Source organism: Hyla sarda, chromosome 7 (genome assembly GCF_029499605.1).
Source record: "Hyla sarda isolate aHylSar1 chromosome 7, aHylSar1.hap1, whole genome shotgun sequence".
Classification (NCBI taxonomy): Eukaryota; Metazoa; Chordata; class Amphibia; order Anura; family Hylidae; genus Hyla; species Hyla sarda.
In genome coordinates, this window is record NC_079195.1 from 151,897,713 (window position 1) to 151,914,546 (window position 16,834).

At 42.3% G+C, this 16,834-nt stretch overlaps 1 protein-coding gene across 2 annotated transcripts in view; it reads left to right on the forward strand.

Annotated features, from left to right (window-relative positions):
- The window catches only part of LOC130282579 (rap1 GTPase-GDP dissociation stimulator 1-A-like), a 475,415-nt gene that overhangs the window by 193,089 nt on the left and 265,492 nt on the right, over window positions 1–16,834 (forward strand). For both annotated transcript variants that reach the window (XM_056530939.1, XM_056530940.1), the window contains exon 3: window positions 12,924–13,046. In XM_056530939.1, coding sequence (XP_056386914.1) covers window positions 12,924–13,046 — 123 coding nt within the window. The remainder of the gene's footprint in view (window positions 1–12,923; window positions 13,047–16,834) is intronic.

Sequence of the window (16,834 nt, forward strand, 5' to 3'; positions counted from 1 at the left end):
GCTCATGCGCGGCGGCCATTTTTTTGTAGTCCCAAGCATTTTTGCCTCTAGGGTCTAGGGACGGCCATTTTGCCGTAGCTCTTTTTTACATTCTAAACACTATACCCGGAAGTGGTGCAGTGTAGCGGCGGTCGAGGACAGTAATGGCGCCGGAGTGCATACTGGCATTCAGGTAATCATCTCTTCTTGTGTAACCATTGTGATTGGTCGGCTGTGCACATATAAGGTACCCCACCCCAGTTGCCCACCACTCCTGGATAAAGCCCCGTTGGGTGAAACGCGTTGGAGGTCTGGTGGGTAACTGGGGAGCGGAGGGAGTGTTACTGTTTTATGCCACTACTACATCTGGTTTTCTCTGTGATCCGTTTTGTGTGCGTTTTTAACATATTGGTCCTATTTACTTATGGCACGCTGCTGGCACTTTAAATTGTTCAGCACACTTGGACACTATATATACTATTGTTACCTTCTTTTTATCTCCCCCTGCTCCCTGGTTCCCACTTTTGTTTGTCCACGCTGTGTGTGTAATCATTATATGTCTTTATATTATTCTCAATAAAATTCATTTTAGTTTATACATGGTCCGTTTTCAAGTGGTTTCTTTTTCTTTTGGTTTAAATTTTCAAAAGTAAAGTACAGAGAGGGAAGAACTCTGTTTCTTTATTTGATGAAAAGTTTTATTTAGAAAATAATTTCTTTGTCTGTTTCTCCGTCCTGCATTATAGAGTCTTCTGGACTCTTGGATATGCGCTTGTTCTTATATTTCACTCATGTGTACATGCCTAATTTTTCTGGCCTCTGGTGCTGCACTTTTTCTGCTGCTGCAATTTTTCTGGCCGCTGCTTTCATCTTGATTTGATGAAAAAATTTATTTGGAAAAGGATTTCTCTGTGATTTTCACCGTCCTGCATTATAGAGTCTTCTGGACTTTCTGATAATTTAAACTTGAATTTTCCAGAGTACTAACCATTACACCAAGGAACGCTTGTTGCGTGTGATTTTTAAACTTAAATTTTCACAAATAAAATACAGAGAGGGATGAACTCTGTTTCTTTATTTGATGAAAAATTTTATTTAGAAAATAATTTCTTGTCTGTTTCTCCGTCCTGCATTATAGAGTCTTCTGGACTCTTGGATATGCGCTTGTTCTTATTTTTCAGCCATGTGTACATGCCTAATTTTTCTGGCCTCTGGTGCTGCACTTTTTATGCTGCCGCAATTTTTCTGGGCGCTGCTGCAGCTGCGGCTGCAACAATACTAAATTGTTGAGCCATGTGTACATGCCTAATTTTTCTGGTACTCTCTGCTGACATATCTGTCCATTTCTAAAGGGGGCTCTAACTATGTGCTGCCTAATATGGGGGAATCTATATGCTGCCTTATATGGGGGAATCTATGTGCTGCCTAATATGGGGATCTAAATATAGTTACATAGTTACATAGTTAGTATGGTCGAAAAAAGACATATGTCCATCAAGTTCAACCAGGGAATTAAAGGGTAGGGGTGTGGCGCGATATTGGGGAAGGGATGGGATTTTATATTTCTTCACAAGCATTAATGTTATTTTGTTCCAGGAATGTATCTAATCCTGTTTTAAAGCTGTTAATTTTTTGTGCTGTGACCAGTTCCTGAGGTAGACTGTTCCATAAGTTCACAGTTCTCATGATAAAGAAGGCGTGTCGCCCCTTGAGACTAAACTTTTTCTTCTCCAGACGGAGGGAGTGCCCCCTCGTCCTTTGGGGGGGTTTAACCTGGAACAGTTTTTCTCCATATTTTTTGAATGGGCCATTAATATACTTATATACATTTATCATATCCCCCCTTAAACGTCTCTTCTCAAGACTAAACAATTGTAACTCTTTTAATCGCTCCTCATAGCTAAGATGTTCCATGCCCCATATTAGTTTTGTCGCGCGTCTCTGCACCCTTTCCAGCTCCACAGTGTCCCTTTTATGTACAGGCGACCAAAACTGAACAGCATATTCCAGGTGAGGCCGTACCAATGCTTTATAAAGGGGGAGTATTATGTCCCTGTCCCTTGAGTCCATGCCTCTTTTGATACATCAAAACCGAATGACCAGGGAGTCAGGAGTTTGTCTGGCGCAGAGAGGAACCATCAGGCAGCCAAGTAAAATAAATGGATTTATTAGATGCAACGCGTTTCGCTGCGCATGCGCAGCTTCATCAGGCATGACAAGGGAAGGCTGGTAACAGATATATATACCTCCAGGGATTAACCATTAGAGTACTTTTTGAAAGAGTTGTTACATAGAATTACATATCCACATATAAATGTGACAATGTATGAAAAATATATAAATAGATATAAATAAATATAAATAAGCAAACAAAAGTCACAAAAATAATAATAAAACAACAATATAAAAACACAATGCAATCTTATAAACATATATATATATATATATATATATATATATATATATATATAATATAATTATCGCATGTGGTGTGAATATAACACCACAAGCGGCTCAAGGAATCACATCGCTTAGTCACCAGTGTGGCATTCAACAACGCAAGTTGGATATTATTTCAAAAAATGTATATGATATAAAGAGATATGGACCTATAGGGTGTTTTGTATATTAATTCAAAGGATAGAAATTTTTTTTATTTGTATATCGCTGTCTTATTAAATAAAAAATAAATAATAAACAGTGAAAAGTGAAAAAGATGAACTAGAATGACTAGTGCGGTATTGAATACAGCACCCCGCGAAAACACAGGGTGTGAATATTCGTAAAGAGATCCAAATTTACAAACATTAAATAATTGAATAAAAAATACAGAGGTTTCTATATGCAGAAAGGAAGGGAAGAACAAAAAACAGAATTTGGATAATAAAACATAAAAAATGATAAATACACAGTGGGGCGCTCCAGGGTGAACAGCACAGAAGGAACGGAGAAAAAAATTAATCAAGGTATAATATTTTGGAGATTAATCCATAGGAAAAAATGGAAAATTTTTAAACCCTAATTTATCAGATTATTTGGCTGTATCGATACATTCATTAAAACCTTGAGGGTGCAAAGTATGTAGTTTGTGAATCCAGAAGGATTCACGATTATTTAATCTTTGTATTCTGTTAGGTAAATGAATGGGGATAGTTTCTAGAATAATTAATTTCAAAGTTTCGGTATTTTTTTGATGATGAAGAGTGAAGTGTCGGGACAAACTATGCAACAAAAAAACATGTTTTATGTTCCATCTGTGCTTGTTCATCCTGGATCGCACCGTTTGTGTGGTGCGGCCAACGTATTGGCGGTCGCAACCACAGGTTAATAGATAGATAGCAAAAGTGGTGTCGCAATTTAGTGAATCTTTTATTTTAAATGTTTGTTGTGTGAAAAAGGAAGAAAAAGTATCAGTTTGGATGATCCATTCACAACAAAGGCAGCGACTTTTTTTTACAAGGGAAACAATATGGTTTAATGGAACAGGAATTCTGTGGTGTAAGATGTTCGGAAAATCTACTGGGGGCTAATAAATTGCTGAGATTTTTGGAACGTCTGTAGGTGACATTAGGAACTGGGGGAATTATTTGGTTTAGAATTTTATCATTTTGAATAATGGGCCAGTTTTTAGTTAGTATTTTTCTGATATTAGATGCCTCAATATTGAAATTCGTAACAAAGTTATATCTAAAGGGGTTATGAGGCTGATTGGAACTGGATTCTTTGGAAATAGATGTAACCAAATCAGATTGTTTTTTATCTTTCACCTTCATATATGCCTTAGTTAGAAGCGATTTAGGATAGCCCTTCTGTATGAAGCGTTGTTTTAAAACATCAGCTTGAGAAATAAAATCTGAATCAGAAGTACAGTTTCTGCGAATTCGTAAATACTGGCCGAACAACCAACTTTGGTAAGCGGCTTGGGAATTACCGTCCCCTACCCCCACCTGCAAGATCCACTGATCCCGCACATGAGGCGCCTTCCTCCCTCTCTTTTGATACATGACAATATCATGCTGGCTTTGGAATATGTGCTGCCTAAAGGGGGTTCTATGTGTTGCCTAAAGGGAGGCTCTAACTATGTGCTGCCTAATATGGGGGAATCTATGTGCTGCCTAAAGGGGAGCTCTAACTATGTGCTGCCTAACATGGGGGAATCTATGTGCTGCCTAAAGGGGGGGATCTAACTATGTGCTGTCTAAAGGGGGCATCTAACTATGTGATGCCTAAAGGGGGGCTCTATGTGCTGTCTAAAGGGGGCTAAAGCACATTATTCCAAACCATTTAGGAATGTTAGGTGATGTATGCCCTTAGGTGAGTTTTGCCATGGATCCCACTCCGGCTCACCACAGTCCAGGTGTTAGTCCCCTTGAAACAACTTTTAAATCACTATTGTGGCCAGAAAGAGTCCCTGTGGGTTTTAAAATTCGGCCTGCCCATTGAAGTCAATGGTGCCCGGTTCGCCGGTACGCAAACTTTTGCGGAAGTTAGCGTTCGCGGTTCGCGAACCAAAAATTTTATGTTCACGACATCACTACTGTTAAAGTCTTAAGGGCCTAGATACTGTGAAAGGCCAGCCAAAAGTACATACCTGCTAATGTTGTAGACATATACTGGTTTAAGTGTAGTGGAGCGTATTGTACTCCCCTCATATACGCACTAAGTATGTCAGGCAGAGAAGTGCCAGGACGTGCACAGAGGAGTGGCAGAGGCCTCAATTCATCAGGCAGAGGTCGCAGCAGACTAGGGGTGAGTGGCAGCAGGAGTTGCAGCAAGATGTCTGAGCTCCCGTTATCAGCTAGCGGTAGTGTCTCAACCAGAAACCCATCTGTCGTCATCGATTGGTTATCACGGTCATCCACTTCATAACAAGTGACATCTGACACCCCCAGTCAACAGTCGGGAGGTTCCTAAGACGCAACCTTCAGTCCCTGTCCTCCCATTGCTTCTGTCCTATGTTGTTCATTCCCCCACAAAAGTATCTTATGCTGTGGATTCAGCTCCACTATTTAGTGAGCACGATCTAGAGGACAGTCTGCAGCTACTGCCAAGCAAAGAAGTGGAGGAGACACTTCCTACACTAGGCGGGCAAGTAGTGATGAGGAGAGTGGCGTGGTAGGTGGTGTTGCGAGCGTTCAGGCTCCTGAAGCAGACACTGTTGAGGAACCTGAGGAGGAAATCAGTGACGTGCAGACACAACTCTATGATGATGAAGCCGATCTCACTTGGGAGCCAGGTGAAGAAGGGGCTTCATCATCATCAGGATAAGAGTGTTGCAGGTTGCCTATGAGGCAGCAGCTGAGCCAGCAAGGTGGTAGCATGGTTGGCAGTCAGCATGATGTTAGAAGGGGAAAGTCTGGAGTCAAACATGCCCAGGGTAGACCACCTGCTTCGCAGAAGCCTACCTTCCCGGGAGGTAGTGGAACACGGGTTCCTGGAGTCGGCAGCAGTAGCAGTCAATCAGTGCGGACTGTTGGTGAGAAAATCAGCTACTCGGCAGTGTGGCAGTTTTTCATCAAGCATCTGAAGGATGTTAACATGGCCACATGCAAGATGTGTGTGAATCGCCCTGCGTCAACATATGCAGCGTCACCATAAAACGGCCTGGGAGAACCGTGGCTCTGATGTGGTGGTCCAGCCTGCTGCATCACCCAGTGGCACGCCGCTACCTGTTTCAGCAAGCCAAAGCTCCACCGCCTCAGCCAAAGGGAGCTTTGTGTCATACCCATCTTCTGTCGATCAAGATGCTCCTGCTCCTCCTACGTTGAGTCAGTCATTCCGCCAGCAATCCATCGGGAAAGCCATATCCAAGAGACTACAGTATATGCCCACTCATCCAACGGCGCAGAAGCTGAAAGTGTTCCTGTCCAAGTTGCTGGTACTGCAGTCCCTCCCTTTTCAAGTGGTGGACTCTGCACCTTTCAGAGAACCGATGGCTTGTGCCGGGCCGAGGTGGAGAGTCCCAAGCCGTCATTTCTTTGCGATGTAGGCAGTACCAGCCCTGCACTCCAGAACAGAAGGTGGGCCAGTCCTTGAACCTGTCGGTGTGTATCAAAGTGCACGGCAGTGCTGGCGTGTGGAGCTCTACTACTGTCATGGACAATACATATCCTTTACGTCCCATTGGTTAAATGTGTTTCCTGCACAGCCACAACAGCAACTTGGACAGGTCATGATGCTTCCGCCTCCACGCTCTCAGGCCGTTGGTCCTTTGACAGTGTGCGACTCCGCTTCCTCATCCTCCACCATGTTCTCAGCCTCCACAGCATGGACAAGTCTCAGTGTCCCTCCAGCATACCATGTGTGCAGGGCACGGCGGTGTCACGTGGTTTGCCTTGGTGAATGAAGTCACACAGGGGAGAAACTGCTAAAAGTCATTCATCAAGAAATCGAATCATGGTTTACTCCATGAAAACTGAAAATGGGAACTATGGTGACTGACAACAGGAAGAACATCTTGTCTGTGCTGCGACAAGGAAGCCTGAGAAATGCGCCCTGCATGGCCCACATGTTCAGTCTGGTTGTCAAGCGATTCCTGAAATGTTCCCCCCATCTGCATGACATCCTAACAATGGGAAGGAAACTTTGCATTCACTTCAGTCACTCATACACCGCAAAGCACACCCTCGTTGAGCTGCAGTGTCAGAACGGTATGCCCCAACATAGTCTGATTTGCCACATTTCCACATGTTAGAATTCCACCCTCCATATGTTGGACCGACTGTACGAACAGAGAAAAGCCATCACAGATTTCTTGATGATCCAAGCAGTTAGGAGTACTCCCCTTTATAACTTCAATGTCAACAAGTGGCAGCTTATACGTGACACCTGCCGTTTGCTCAGGTCCTTTGAGGAAACCACATTATTAGTTAGTCGCCAGGATTACGGGATGAACAACGTCATTCCACTGCTTCATTTACTACAACACGTGTTGGAAACAATTGCTGGTCAGGGCACTGGAGACAAAGCGCCTACATCTCACGGCCACATGAGCCCTGTGGGGGGCTGAACTGCAGGAGGAGGGGCAGGGGTACAGTGGAGCACAGTTTAGGTTTTGCGAGATGGGCAGTTTTTCTAGTCATCTGACAGGAGAGGAGGAGCAGGAGCAGCCAAAGGAGCTAGAGGGTTATGAGGAAGGCGAGACAGAGGACCCAGACGCATCGTGGCAGTGTGCAATGGGGATGGAGGCAGGGAGTCCCTGCGAGTCACTTGCACAAATGGCACGATGCATGCTCACTTGCTTGTGTAGTGACCGCCGAATTGTCACCATTCGGCAGCAAGATTACTTCTGGCTCTCCATCTTATTGGACCCTTGCTACCTGCACAAAATGGGGCCTTTTTAACACCGACTGAGAGGAAGGACAAACTGACCTACTACATAGACATCCTACGTAGTCAGTTGACTGATGCTTATCTGCGCCATCGTCCATCCTCTCGCATGTCTGACTCAAGGGGGCCCCCTGCGCTCACCTTCCACTGCCATGGCTGATGGGGAGGGGTGGGGTGACAGTAGCAGTGCCATCAGCAGTAGCCTGAGTCTACAGTCGCTGATGAGTAACTTTCTTCACCCGCATAGTGAAACAACTCATCAGCAGCAGGTAGACCTGGAGAAGGACCTGAACCAGCAGGTGGTGACATACCTTGACATGACCATGCCAACACACCTTGAAGATCCACTGGACTTCTGGGCAGCCAAACATGATTTGTGGCTGCAAATAGCAGAGTTTGCCCTGGAAAAGCTGTCCTGCCCGGCCAGTAGTGTGGCATCAGAGCAGGTGTTTAGTGCGGTGGGGGCCATAGTAACCCCAAGGAGAACTCGACTGTCCATGAAAAATGTGGAGACTGACCTTTGTGAAGATGAATAAGGCATGGATCAGCCAGGATTTCCACCCACCAATGCCTGATGCATCAGAGTAGATTGACCATGGTGCCACACCAACACTTCACAAATATGGATAGTGCAAAATATATTTAAGGTGTTGCTCCCCAGTTACAGACATTCCTCGGCATCAGACCTCTAGTAAGTATTGAAGATATACATTAGCTAAAACTAAACTTTTAGGATAAAATATATGTACCCTAAACATTTTTTAATCAAACTAAAGGAAAGGTGTGCAAAAAACACCGCTACCTACACCACCAAGTATTGATGTGATGCAAAGACTTCTAAAAGGTGGAAGGGAACAACGTATGGTCCATTGTAACCAGTGGGGGTAAAAACTTCCCCTATAAGGCCCTACTCTCGTATTATTAATTCCCTTCTTTGCAAGTGTTACTCAACCTAAAAAGGGTGGCCCCACACAGGTACCTCTACCTCTCCCACTGCCATTTCACAGGGTTTTTAGGTGGAAATAGGGAGAGGTTCCTGTGTGGGGCCGTCCTTTTTAGGGGAGGGTAACACTTGCCAAGAAGGTAATTAATAATGCGAGAGTAGGGCCTTACAGGGGAAGTTTTTACCCCCACCGGTTATAATGGACCATATGTTGTTCCCTTTCACCTTTTAGCAGTCTTTGCATCACATTAATACTTGGTGGTGTAGGTGGCACATGGTGTTTTTTGCATACCTTTCCTTTTGTTTGATTTCAAAAAAATTTTGGGAACATATATTTTATCCTAAGAATATTATTAAAAGTTACATTTTACGTAATGCATATCCTAGTGCACACTAACACTTTTACAAAAGAGAGTTTTCTTCTGCCTACCTGCTTCAGCTACTATTCTGATCCTGCCACCCGCCTGATGCCACACATGTGTTAACAAGTTCTTTTTCACCCACCTTCGTCACCAGGTACCGGTATTCCCACCCACCACCCAACTATGTCAACGGGTCACTTTCAGGACTCCTGATGCTGCTGATGCCACCTCCAGGCTGTCTCATTCTGCCACCATATGTTCTCCTCAAGCTGCTGCCATCTCCAGGCTGTCTCATTCTGTAACTATATGGTCTCCTCATGCTTCCGACACCTCCAGGCTGTGTTATTCAGTCACTACATGGTCTCCTCATGCTGCCGCCAACTCCAGGCTGTCATTCAGCCACTATATGGTTTGCTCTTGCTGCCGCCAACTCCAGGCTGTGTCATTCAGCCACTATATGGTCTCCTCATCCACCTCCAGGCTGTGTCACTGTACCGCCATGTGGTATCCTCATGCTGCTGGTACATTAAATTTAACTTTTTAGGTTCATCTATTTCAAATCTTAAATTTAAATGTTAAAAAAATCTTTAATCTTTTCAATTGTGAGGCCCTATGGTCTCGTCAGGCTGTTGCCACTTCCTGGCTGGGTCATTCAGCCACTATAGGGTCTCCTCATGCTGCCACCACCTCCAGGCTGTGTCATTCAGCCACTATATGGTCTCCTCATACTGATGCCACCTCCAGGCTCTATCATTGTGCTGCTATGCGACAGTGATTCTAATAGCCTCTAATATGCATGTCATCCTGAATACCAGTATTGTTTCACTAAACCAGCACACACCCTATGCGTGTTACAGCAAGGCAAAGTGTTCTACTTCCCTATTGAAGCTCTCTGTAGGCTAGAAATAGATGTTTTTAATACAGATTTGCCGCAAATAAATTCGGACCAAACCACATTTCTTTCAGAAAATTCGGCAAATCGTCCGAATAGAATTTTTCAAAAATCTGCTCATCTCTAGTAGCCTATACCACAATATGGCTTCCCCAAAATTTGTGTGTGGTTCAGAAGAATAGAAATAAGCCAGTAACACAATGAATGTATCTCCAAATACAGTATCAGCCAGCCAGAAAATTTGTGGATATTATATAGATGACAGAGAGTGCCACTATATACAGGGAGAGAATGAACCTACGTACAATGACCTAGACAGAGAAAATGCTCATTTTCAGTAATCCAGTCAAAGTGCACCTCCATAGAAAGTGCCATAGCCAGAGGGTACTCCCATACATAGCACCCTAGCCAGAGAAGCCTATTTTACATTCTACCCAGATTTACAGTGCACCAGCTATTGAGTGTCCTATATACAGTACTTTGTCCCAAAAAGAGAGTACACCCTTATACAGTGCAACAACCAAACAGAGCCATTAATATGACGTTGTATAACATCTCAGTTTATTAGAATTGTTCTTTGATAGAGAGATGCTTAATGTATTGGGATACTTTTGTTAAAGGGGTTATCCAGGAATAAAAAAAAGAGATAATTTCTTTTAAAGACCGCTCCCTGTCTATCTTCAGGTGGTGTGTGGTTCTGTGGCTCAGTTCCATTGAAGTGAATGAAGCCAAGTTGTAATACCACACTCAAAGTGGGGACAGACAGTTAGCAGTCTTTAAAAGAAGATAGGTCTGCTTTTCGATTCCTTGAAAACCCCTTTAAATTCCATCTTGCAACACTGCACTTTTTCAGTACAGACATGGTTGATAAAACCTATAACAACACTTTTCTGAATAAAATAAAGTTATAATATTATGTTGGACTGTTTTCAGGTTTTCTACCCCCAAATTAAATTTCTTTAACTATCCAAAAATGCATATCATTGTGACAATGGAGATACAATCTACAGGTCCCATTATTATTATAATAGTTGTGATTATTGTTATTATTATTATTTAAAAAATAAAATGTATGAATTAGTGAAATGTTGTAATTTACAGAACATACTTAAATTAAACTTAACTTAAAATATTCACAGTGTGCTTAAAAATAAATTAAAGTTGATATTAACATTAACAGGGAAAGTGTCATTTGTCCGTCGCTGCAATTGGGGATCCAGAACACTTGTCCCAGATCCCCAGGCTAAGGCTGCTTTCAGCTATATGCATGGCTCACACATATACAACTGAAAGCCTCCTCTCAGTGTGAGGCAAAGTAGGTGTGACCTCCACCCCCAAGCAGTGCAGGTGCTGATGACACCACTCATCGGTGCCTGCACTGTGCAGGATGGAAGACGCAGTGAGCCAGCACTCCAGAGGAGATGGCTGCGTGGGACATGATCAGGTGAGCGTATGTTTTTTTTTCCATTTTCGGATTAATGGGGTTGGAGTAAGAATTAGGGGTAGGACCACTGGCTACCTTGCTACCCATTTACCTGACTACCTGGCTGCCCATATACCTAATTATCTGGCTACCCATATACCTGACTACCTGGCTACCCATATACCTGGCTACCTCGCTACCCATATGCCTGACTACATTGCTACCGATTTACTCGATTTCCTGGCTACCTCAATACTCATATACCTGACTTCATGGCTATCTTGCTACCCTTACACTTTGCAAACTGGCTACCTTGCTACCCATATACCTGGCTACCTCACTACACATATGCCTGACTACCTTGCTACGCTGCTACCCATATACCTGACTACCTCGCTACTCATATACTTGGCTACCTCGCTACCCATATACCTAGTTACCTCGCTACCCATATACCTGGCTATCTCGCTACCCATTTACCTGACTACCTGGTTACCCATTTACCTGACTACCTGGCTACCCATATACCTTACTACCTGACTATCCATATACCTGACTACCTGGTTATCTCGCTACCCATATGCCTGACTACATTGTTACTCATATACCTGACTACCTCGCTACCCATATACCTGACTACCTCGCTACCCATATACCTGACTACCTGGCTACCTTCTTACCCATATAACTGGTTACCTCACTACCCATACACCTGACTAGCAGCCTACCTTACTGTCCATATACCTGACTAACTTGCTAATGCCCTACCTATATACCTGGCTACCTTTCTACCCATATACCTGACTACCTGGCTACATAGCTACCCACCATGCTACATAGCAACCCACCTGGCTATATTGCCACCTACCTGACTACATAGCTACCTACCTGGCTACTTAATTACCTACCTGACAACCTGGCTGTATAGCTTTCTAACTGGCTACCAGTCTTAAAAGCTACCTACCTGGCTGCCTACCTATCCATATTTTTACTTACCTACTTATGTACCTAGCTACCTACTAATTTATCTACCTACTTACATACAAAGCTACCTATATGCATAGCTACTTAGCTAGCTACATAGTTACCTACCTATTTAGCTACCTTGCTACTTGGCTACCTACCCACTTACCTACCTTGCTGGCTACATACCTACAAAGCAAGCTACCTTTCTGGCTACCTACCTAGCTACTTACCTGGCTACCTATCTTCCAACCAACATATTTAGCTATTTACGGGGGGGGGGGGGGGGTTGGTGGAAGATTGAGTCACTGAAGGACGTATTTACCTTCCTGCCTATGGGGAATACTACCTAATAAATGAACTAACTGCTGTGGAACATACCTACTTGTCTACTGTGGGGATACACCTACTTTATTGGGGTCCTACTATTCTACCCACTTTTACTGTGCAGGTCACCAAGGGGGGGGGGGGGGGGCATTATTATAGTTTTGGGGCCTGTAGATGAGGAGATTGTTTAGAGGTGGGGAGGGCATTGGAAAGTGGGTAGTCTAAGATGTTTGTTCTGCAGATGCTGAAGAAATTACATTTTGGCTGAAAGAAGTCGACATGTCGGTCACAGCCGGATGGAGAAGAAAAGGAAAGAGGACAATGCTAATCAGAAAAGAAGTCACCTGTTAGTCCCTAGATGTCATATCTGGTAGACAAATACTGTGCAGTGCTGCCATCTACCATCTATATGGCCCTGTATATAGGAATACTGGTCTGTATATAGTGGTTTTATACAGTACAATTTGGTGTATTAGTCAGTAACTGTGTGATGTATAGTGTGTTTCTGGGGTGCCAGTATTATATGGCTCTTGTATACTGTTGGTCCGTTTATAGTATTTTTTACGTAGTAACAGTATTATCTTGTCATTGTGTGGTGGTTTATATTTCTTCCTTGAATACTGGAATTATTGGTCATGGAAATTTTTTTTGTTACCTTGCTGAATCTAACAATATCCCATTTTGGTTTTTGTATTTTCTCCACAGTGCAGACATCAGCGAAGCTGCTCACAGACTATGATGTGTTACCAGCATTGGGAAAAATACTAAAAACAAGACCAAATTGTGCACAGAAGGTTGCGCAAGTTATTGCTGAGCTGGCAAAGAATGGTAAGGGCGTCCACTAATTTTACAATTATGTTGACTATTATGGTACCTTGTAAGTCAAATGTACTTAAACACTAAAACACATTTAGAGGAGTCTCGTGACAAAAAAAATATTTTCAAAACTGACATTGACTTTACAGTGAGATGAAGACTTTATTTTTGTATTTATTTTTGTAAGTTAATAGTATAAGCAAAGATAAGAAACATTTTAACACATATCTTGTTACAAAAAAAAAAACAACTCTCTTTCTTCATCTGAATTCTCTGTTCTTTCTGCCTCCTGTATGGATCATACACTGTCAACTAGCTGATAAAATCCATATAGTTTATGAAATTAAAGATCCTATTATGGATGCTGCCCATAAAAGTCTATAGAGAGCTGAAGGAAGAAGAATGACAGTGCTGCAGGAGAGAGACTGTGCACAAAGGCATTGTTTCAAAAAAAATTCTATATAAGCAAATGTGGCATCATTAAAAAGTACAGATCATGGCACAAAAAATAAGCCCTCATACCGCCGCTTATACAAAAAAATGAAAAAGTTACAGGTCGTCAGAATAGAGGGATTTTATACTAATACTAATTTGGTTAAAAACTTTGAGATTTTTTTAAAGCAGTACAAGAATAGAAAAGTATGCAATCATCGGTATCATTGAATTGACCCACAGAATAAAGAAAACATGTCATTTTTAATGTAAATTGTACAGTGTGAAAATGAAACCTTTCAAAATTTGTAAAATGAGTGATGTAATTACAAAGGACCATTGGTTATGCAAAAAACAAGCCCTCCTACTAGTCTGTGGATGAAAATATAAAAGAGTTTTGATTTTTAGAAGGTGAGGTGGAAAAAACCTTAACCCCTTAAGGACTTAGGCGGATGAGTACATCCTAAGTCCGGTCCCTGTCTATAACGTGGGGTCCCGGCGGGACCCCGCATCATAGCGGGATGGTCCCCTTGCCTATTCACAGCCGGGACCCGCGGCTAATAGAGCGCGGCCACGATCATTCGGCCACATTCGGCCACATCGAAAGTGAAAGTAAATGCTTCCCGGCTGCTCAGTTGGGCTGATCGGGGTCATCGCGATAAAATTGCGATGCCCTGATCAGCTACCCGGAGAGAAGAAGGTCCCTACCTCGGCATCCCGGCTCTGATTGATTGCTCCATGTCTGAGTTACAGGCTGGAGCAATCAACTGCCGATTACACAGCTTGTTGCCATGCAACGGCAAGGCAACAATCTGTGTATGCAATCAGCCATTGCAAGCTCATAGGTCCCTATAGGAGCTATGAGCTCGCAAAAAAAAAAAGTGTAAAAAAAAAAGTTAACCCTTTCAGGTATTCCCTTCTGAATTAAAAGTTTAAATCACCCGGCATTTCCTAGTAACAAAATAAAACAGTGTAAATAAAAATAAAAACATATGTGGTATCACCGCGTGCGTTAATGTCCAAATTATAAAAATATACCACTTTTAAAACCATACGTTTTGGCATATGCGCAAAAAAATTCCAAAGTCCAGAATAGTGCATTTTTGATCACTTTTTATACCACAAAAAAGTGAATAAAAAGTGATCAAAAAGTCTGATCAGAACAAAAATGGTACCGCTAAAAACTTCAGATCACAGCGCCAAAAAATGAGCTATAAGTTATAGTGCTCAGAAAACGTATATTTAAACATATAAATTTTCCTGCATGTATTTATGATTTTTTTCTGAAGTAATACAAAATCAAACCTATACGAGTAAGGTATCGTTTTAACCGTATGGACCTACAGAATAAAGATAAGGTGTCATTTTTACCAAAAAATGTACTGCGTAAAACGTAAGCCCCCAAAATTAACAAAATGGCACTTTTTTTTCAAGTTTGTCGCACACTGTAAAGTAGAATTGGTGGCGCAAAAAAATTATCCATAATACAGATTTTTAGGTGCAAAATTGAAAGAGTTATGGTTTTTTAAAGGCAAGGAGGAAAAATCGAAAATGCAAAAACGTGAAATCGCTCAGTCCTTAAGGGGTTAAAAGCCCAAAATGGGCTGTGTCCTTAAGGGGTTAAAGTATTGGTCCTTTGAAAAGTAATGATGGAGGAATTATTGAGGGCGATGAGAAAAAAACATTAAACATATTTTTCTCAACTAAATTCACAGAGGAAAACTAAATACAGGTAAAATACAACAGGAAGAACTAAAGTGCCACTTAACAAAAGATTACAGTAGACAAATCACCAAGTACAGATGGCATTTACCACTGCATTCTAAACAAATTAAGGCCAAGATCACATCAGTGTTGCTGTCCGCTCCATCATCCTCATTATTCTGCCGCGTACAGAACTCTTGCTAACAAATTTAAACTAAACCCATTCAATAAGGTCATTTTATCATCAGTTAGCATAAGTATGCGTTAATTATGTCTAACCCCTTAAGGACGCAGCCCATTTTGACCTTAAAGGGGAAAATCAACTGGTGTCAGAATGTTAAACATATTTATAAATTACTTCTATTAAAAAATATTGATCCTTCCTGTACTTATCAGCTGCTGTATGCTCCACAGGAAGTTCTTTTCTTTTTGAATTTCCTTTCTGTCTGACCACAGTGCTCTCAGAACAGTCGACCCCCAACATGTGACCCCATTTTGTAAACTACACCCCTCACAGAATATAATAAGGGTTGCAGGGAGCATTTACTCCCCACTGGCGCTTGACAGATCTTTGGAACATTGGGCTGTGCAAATGAAAAATTACATTTTTCATTTTCATGGACCACTGTTCAAAAAAAAACCTGTCAGATAGCAGTGGAGCGTAAATGCTCACGACACCCCTTGTTATATTCCTTGAGGGGTGTAGTTTCCAAAATGGGGTCAAATGTGTGTGTGTGGGGGGGGGGGTCCACTGTTCTGGCACCATGGGGGCTTTGTAAACGCACATGGCTTTCAATTCCAGCCAAATTCTCTCTCCTAAAGCCCAATTGTGTTCCTTCTCTTCTGAGCATTGTAGTGCGCCAGCAGAGGACTTTACATCCACATATGGGGTATCTCAGGACCCCCCTGGGCGATATGCCGGGATGTCTGCTGATAGATATCAGCAGTCCTCCCTTTCCAATCACCGGAGTCGTGGTGATCAAGGAACGCAGTGCCGTAAATGTACGGCGCTGTGCGCGAAATGACACTTTGCAGCGCCGTACATTTACTGCGCTCATCGTTAAGGTGTTAATGTCCGTTAATTTGACAGGAAGAAATATGTGGTTAGCTCAAAATTTTTTCCATAAACCACTATGTTTCCCATTCTGAGTCATTCTCTTTACAAACACTTTTTCCAGGAGTTATTTCCTGTAGCCAAACGCTTTTTCCAGGAGTTATTTCCTGTAGCCAAGGAGAGACATTATGGCACACACAGCAGCAATGGGGACCCTCATCGGAGAACAAACTTCAGAAGCAAGATATCCAAACTTTAATTGAGCTGAAAAATTGTTTTACCCAAAACATGTTTTATAACATAAAAAAACACCTAAAAAAGTTTTAGGAGTTTTATCAAACTGTACTGTACTGTACTTCCGCTTTCATGTCACAACCACTGCTGGGAAAAATTGATTTTGAAGTCAGAATGCCAAAGAACATTCCCTAATATGTCTGTCATCAATAATTGTAGATCCTTTGGTGGTAGTTGAGACCATGGTTAGAGTTAGGGATGAGCGAATCGAATCTGACTAATCCGAATTTGTTACAAATTTCCGGAAAAATGTGATTCGCCATAAATGGGAATATCGCCGCGATTCGATCGAGTGAATCGCTTTATTAAACCCACT